Source organism: Mauremys reevesii, linkage group 17 (genome assembly GCF_016161935.1).
Source record: "Mauremys reevesii isolate NIE-2019 linkage group 17, ASM1616193v1, whole genome shotgun sequence".
NCBI classification, from domain to species: Eukaryota; Metazoa; Chordata; order Testudines; family Geoemydidae; genus Mauremys; species Mauremys reevesii.
Window position 1 is genome coordinate 26,602,809 of NC_052639.1, and position 5,182 is coordinate 26,607,990.

At 53.8% G+C, this 5,182-nt stretch overlaps 1 protein-coding gene and 1 long non-coding RNA gene across 2 annotated transcripts; both read right to left on the reverse strand.

The window, feature by feature from the left end:
• Positions 1–1,038: 1,038 nt before the first annotated feature.
• Positions 1,039–2,700, reverse strand: LOC120385163. The gene is made up of 3 exons (XR_005589312.1): positions 2,679–2,700; positions 1,479–1,601; positions 1,039–1,098 (listed from the first exon to the last, which is right to left on the reverse strand). It is a non-coding gene; the product is annotated as an uncharacterized LOC120385163 (long non-coding RNA).
• Positions 2,701–2,780: 80 nt separating this feature from the next.
• Positions 2,781–4,828, reverse strand: LOC120384983 (maestro heat-like repeat-containing protein family member 6). The gene is made up of 4 exons (XM_039504079.1): positions 4,773–4,828; positions 4,121–4,264; positions 3,561–3,737; positions 2,781–2,834 (listed from the first exon to the last, which is right to left on the reverse strand). The coding sequence occupies exons 2-4, from the start codon at positions 4,202–4,204 to the stop codon at positions 2,781–2,783; spliced, it is 315 nt and encodes a 104-aa protein (XP_039360013.1). The 5' UTR covers positions 4,205–4,264; positions 4,773–4,828.
• Positions 4,829–5,182: the final 354 nt, after the last annotated feature.

Sequence of the window (5,182 nt, forward strand, 5' to 3'; positions counted from 1 at the left end):
GCCTTCGTTCCTTAAGAGGTCACAGGGAAAGATGTTCCCAATGTGCACTCAGGAATTTCCTATGAGCTGATAACCAAGATATGAGTGGTTCCCTGGCCTGAAATCTCTCCATTACAGGGAGGGCAAGTGATGAATCTTTCCCTACAGAGGGTAATTGTCATCATCACCACCACCACCCTTAATAATAACAACAGCCCTTTTCAATTCTGTCAGGCCTTCCTTCAGAGATGTTCTGACCTCTATGAAGACAGTCTCCCCACACAGTTCTAAGGCTACGTCTATTCTAGGAGCTAGGGATGGAATTTCCCTGCTCCCGTACACATATTGTGGCACCTCGATCAAAGCTCACGTGATCATCCTTCTTCCTTAAACACTGTCCTTAGACAGAGAGGACACATTCAAACTGTTTTCAGGCCCTGTGCTGCACCCTGTACTTCCCACAGAGGCACAAACACACAGAGGTATTTCCTTACCTTCATACAGGCGGGAGATGCCATCTTCAGTCACTGTTTCAGACAACAAGTCACAGTAATGGTGGATAGTATTTCCTAGACAGACAATGAATCTCATGACTTTTCAAATCCTTTGCTTAAAACTGCGAAAGATGCAGCCATTCTCCCAAGACAGCCCTTGGGAAATTAAATACATTCCTTACATCTGTTCACAAAGCACATTAGATAAAGCATCAGAAGCCTAGAAGTCACTGAGAGACTGATTTCCAAAGGAGATTGAATTCACATCATGCTGGTTTCCCAAGGCGCAGCCAAAGAGGAGTTGTGGGCAGGGAAGTTGGTGCGATCGATACCGCTATGTTGCTCCACTCATCTTGGTTCTCTTGTTTATCTCTCTCTCTCTCTCTCTCTCTGTCTCACACACACACACACACACACACACAGTTTTAAGATTCTGGTGCTGTGAGAGGAACAGAGCAGCAGTCTAGAAAAGGGCTTTGAAGGAAGCAGGTCAAAAAGCTCAAGTGAAGTCGCTCTGCTTACCAATGAACAGGGCTGCAGAATGTCTGATTGTTGTCTGTGAGCTTTCCAGGTATTCTAAGGCGTGGAACAGGAATTTGGGGATGTGGCTCTTGTTGTTCTGCATCTAGGAAGAAAGAAGGAAGAAACGCACAATATACAAATGACATGTTCTTCCCACAGGGACTAGTCCAGGAAGCCAAAGCATAGAGCCAGGGCATGGCAGCAGCCAGTATGAGCCCATACGCCATAGCAGCACCTCTCTGGAGTTACTGTTGTGTTCTCCAGAACCTCAGCTTTTGTTTTCAGAAAGTTTGCAGGTCTAACAGTTCAGGAGAAAAATTTCAAAAATGTGAAGGGATTGTAACTCCTGCAGAAATGAACCAGCAGAGAGCCTGGAATAGAGTCCTGCCACCCGATGGAAGCGGATGGGTACTCAGGGTGTGGGGTTAAAGGTCTCCCTCAAGTCCCCATTCACCACTCTGAAGGCACAAGGAATTCACCTACCAAGCACTTCCAGGCACACTTCCGGAGCTGTGTGGAGCCATCCCAGGCCATGCTGCGGAACAGCGTCTTCAAATGAGCCCACCTGAGAAACACTGCGCAGCGGAAGAGCGTCAGTTTGCATCTCTGCAAGAGAAGGTGAGACCAAGAGGTTCTCACTGAGAGAGGACAGTCTGGGGACATGGAGCCTTCCCGTCACTTGTTCTCCTGCTTTTCCTGCTAGTGGAGGAGATTCCTGTCATTTGTTGTACACAGGAGTGTGCTCAGGAGAGGGAATTGGCTGGAGCGAGCCAGAGCCGTCCTGTCTTTGGATGGTTTGGAGCGGTTGACCAGGGCCCTGCGCTTTGGGGGGGCCCCGCACTTCAGGGGGACGCAGGACGTGGGCCATGCTGGGGCCAGGCGCAGTACTCCCACTATGCTATGCCCCACCTCGCCAGCGCCCAGCGTCGTTTGGGAAATGATGGGGTGGGGCTTTGGGGAGGAGGAATAGGGATGGGGCAGGGGCGGAGCAGGGGTGGGAAGAGGGGGGGTGGCACTTGGGGGAAGGGATGGAGTGGGGCTGGGGCTTAGGGCAGAGTAGGGGGTGTTGTTCCAGGCCCTGTGCCCCTCTATGGACAGCCCTGGAAAGATTCATAAGAGATCTCCACAGCTCAGTCCTTAGGTGCAAAGAGACTGCATGAGGCGTGAGTCAGCTTTGGGATCCCAAAGAGTCGGACCAAAGGGCCCCAGATCAGGCTTCCCTCCACATCCCAGTTGGCCCAACAACAGAGGGCAACGTCCGGTGAATTCTGGGAAGCTGGGACCTGGAGAAGTTCTCTCAGGAGCTCCAGGGAAGAAGTCAGGGCAGCTGCACCCACTTTCCAGAAGGCTGTGGGCAGATATCAGCTCCCTGAACTGAAGGGGCTCTTACAGATCTGTGCTCCCTTTTCTTTTGCTGCCTCTTGTTATGAACCTTTGGATGCAGCAGCCCAAAGGCCTGAGGCCCGTCTTTGCAGGAGAGGGTCAGGGCTCTTTCCCAGAAGAAGGCTTTTCTTCCCAATTGTGCTGTGTGCTGTGAGAATGGATGAGGCACTGGGCTCCAGCATGGAGTGAAGCAGGGAGGAGAAGACTCTGCTTGGGCAAGGGCTCTGGCCATTAATGGAGTGGGGGCCCCAGGAGATTCTGGCTCTTTACTCTTAAGGAAATAATGACCGTGGCACTTACCAGTGTCACACTCTCATCCGGTCTTCAAGGTGCAGCAGGAGCGGAGCAAGCAGTGGATCATCTTCTGCTGCACGATGGGTTTGTCCGGGTCCTTCACGCTGCTCACCACGTTGCCAAGCAGTAAAATGGCAGCGGAGCGCGCACGCTGTCCCTCTCCTGGCAATGACACACAGGAGTGGGAAGCCCGGTTAAAGCCAGGCAGGATCAGAGCATAACGTGACAGAGTCATAATCCGCACGCTGCTCCGGTTCCCCCGTGTTAACTGACTTGGGTCGCGGGAGCAGTGAGGCCACCAGGCCAGCGCCATAGACATCTTGTGTAGAACAAGGCCTGAGACACTGTGCAGGGCAGTGCAGCCCCATGGGGTCCTAGACACAATTTCTGTCTGGAGAGCACAGTATCCTAGACCCCTCGAATCTTAGGGAGAGGGAGGGAAGGCTGCTGGAGACTGGTCTGGGGAAGGGAGGAGCAGCTGCTGGAGCCTTACAGGGAGGTGCTGCTACAAAACACAGCAGTTCTTTTGCTCCTTGGTGCCCCTGAGGCCGGAGATTCCCGACCCACCTCTTTCCTGCTGGGAATCTCCACCTCTTTGGGGGCCGGTGTTCTCCAGACAGCTGGTCATCTGCCCAGTGCCAGGACCCCTCTCCCGAGGCCAGGCGGCAGCAGGGGCTGGGAGCATGGCGCTGATGCTGAGGTTTGCGGAGAAGAGCTCTGACAGGAGGTGGCTGAGCAGGAGATTCCCCACCCATGGCAGGGGCACCTTGGAGGCTTCATGGCAGGGCTGAGGGGTGGGAGGGAAGGGGATGGGAAGAGAGAGACAAGGGCACCAGAGACAGGCGGGGGGGGGGAGGAATGGGGTTCTCCTGTGTTTCCCAGCCTTACGTCATCAATGAAGGGGCGAAGGCTGACTGCAATGTCCTGGGAGATGGAGCCAAGCCCCTCCCCATCCAGGAGGTAGATGATGTCTGCAGCTTGATGCATGGCTCCCATGACACGCCCTCTATCCGTGTCACAGAACATGTCCATGATCGCTGGCAGCTGGGCCCGTAACGAGTGCACCTGCAGCAATGGAGAAGGCAGCTCATTACTACCCTGGATGACAGCCTGGGGCATATGCTGGCCCATCCACTCCCACCTATGAGACACCACGGCTGGCACAGCCGCCCAATGAGCACACAGTCATTCTCCTGTCACTCTCTGCCAGCTGCTCACTGTAACCTTTGTCTTTGCTCACCCGCCTCCCCCACTGCATCACATCTGCAATCAGGGGTCAGCTCACGGGAGCAGGGACCACGTCGTGCCTTGATTTGCTCAGTAAAGCACCTCCAACATTCGAGTGCTGTGCGTTAAACAACAAGGCTTGTGTGGGGATCTCGCTCTCATTGCTGAGCGATTCGATGAACATCGGCTTCCTCGGTCCCCAGGCAATCCACGCCCCTCACCTTTTCTGGCTGGAGCACAATACTGCCAAGGCCTCGCAGACTGAGCCGACGTACAATGGGGTTTTTATCTTGGGTCCATTCCATGAGCTGTGCCTGGAGCTCTGATTTTGTCAGTATTGTCTCAATGGAAGGACTCTGGAGAAACTGGAAAGAGCCAAATCAACATCGGGTTGAGGAGCAGAGGTCTTCCTGTGGGGTCTGTCCCCTGGACACTCATCTTTACCAAATGGCCACTTACTCCCATACAACGTCTCCGGTGTGTAGGGAGCCAGTTGCTGCTCTTTCAGTTGGCTCATTCCCAGAACTTAGACTAATGCACAAGTCACAAATAAACCCCCAGGGAAGGGAATCTCAGGCCCCACTGAGTGCCATGGAGAGACCCTGGGGCAGAAGAAAGCAGAACCCCAGGAAAGGTGAGGAGAGAAGCATGGCCTTGGGGCACCGGAGAAACATCTCCTCTTGTCACAGGATCCCACCTAGGTACATCCAGCCAGGAGCGATCTCACCCTGTCTCTCCCTCCCTCTCTGTGCCATGCCCCACCACCATCCATGTGCGGAGAGGAGCTAGCTGGCTGGAAGGCTGCTGAGCTGCTGACAATGTGCCCAGAGCTTACTGGCCTGAGCTGCTCTCCTGTCAACTAATGAATCTCACCTCAGTGCAGAAAGTTATGGCGATATTTCTCTGCTCCTCCTCCTTCTCCCTTTGAACAGTGGTGACGGCCTCTCTGAAGGCGGCAGGGAGCTGAGGTTCTCAAACTCGATCATGGCTCTGGAACATGGAGCAGAAAGTCCCTTGTGGTTATCAAGGGGAGAGAGTTCCTCTCTAGTTGCTGGGCTGAGATGGCAGCCTGGAACAGAGGAACATTTCACACAAATCCCATTCCCAAGAGAGACCCACTGAAGAGGAAACTTTGGGCTCCTACCTTGCAATCACGCCAACACCCTGCGAGTAGTAATATCGTGAGGCTATCATGTCCCAACCCTGCTGAAATTGGATGCTGGCAAATTCCTTCCAGTATCCGGGCATGGAAAAAAGAGTCTTCACAGCCTCCACCGACGTGC

Bases quoted from the DNA above. Each gene is read 5' to 3' on its own strand.
- LOC120384983 (XM_039504079.1), bottom strand. From the start codon at position 4,204: ATGGAATGGACCCAAGATAAAAACCCCATTGTACGTCGGCTCAGTCTG. The intron at 3,738-4,120 runs GTGAGGGGCGTG...CCATTGCTGCAG, and splicing joins TTGTGCTCCAGCCAGAAAAG to GTGCACTCGTTACGGGCCCA. The intron at 2,835-3,560 runs GTAAGGCTGGGA...TGTCATTGCCAG, and splicing joins TTCGCCCCTTCATTGATGAC to GAGAGGGACAGCGTGCGCGC.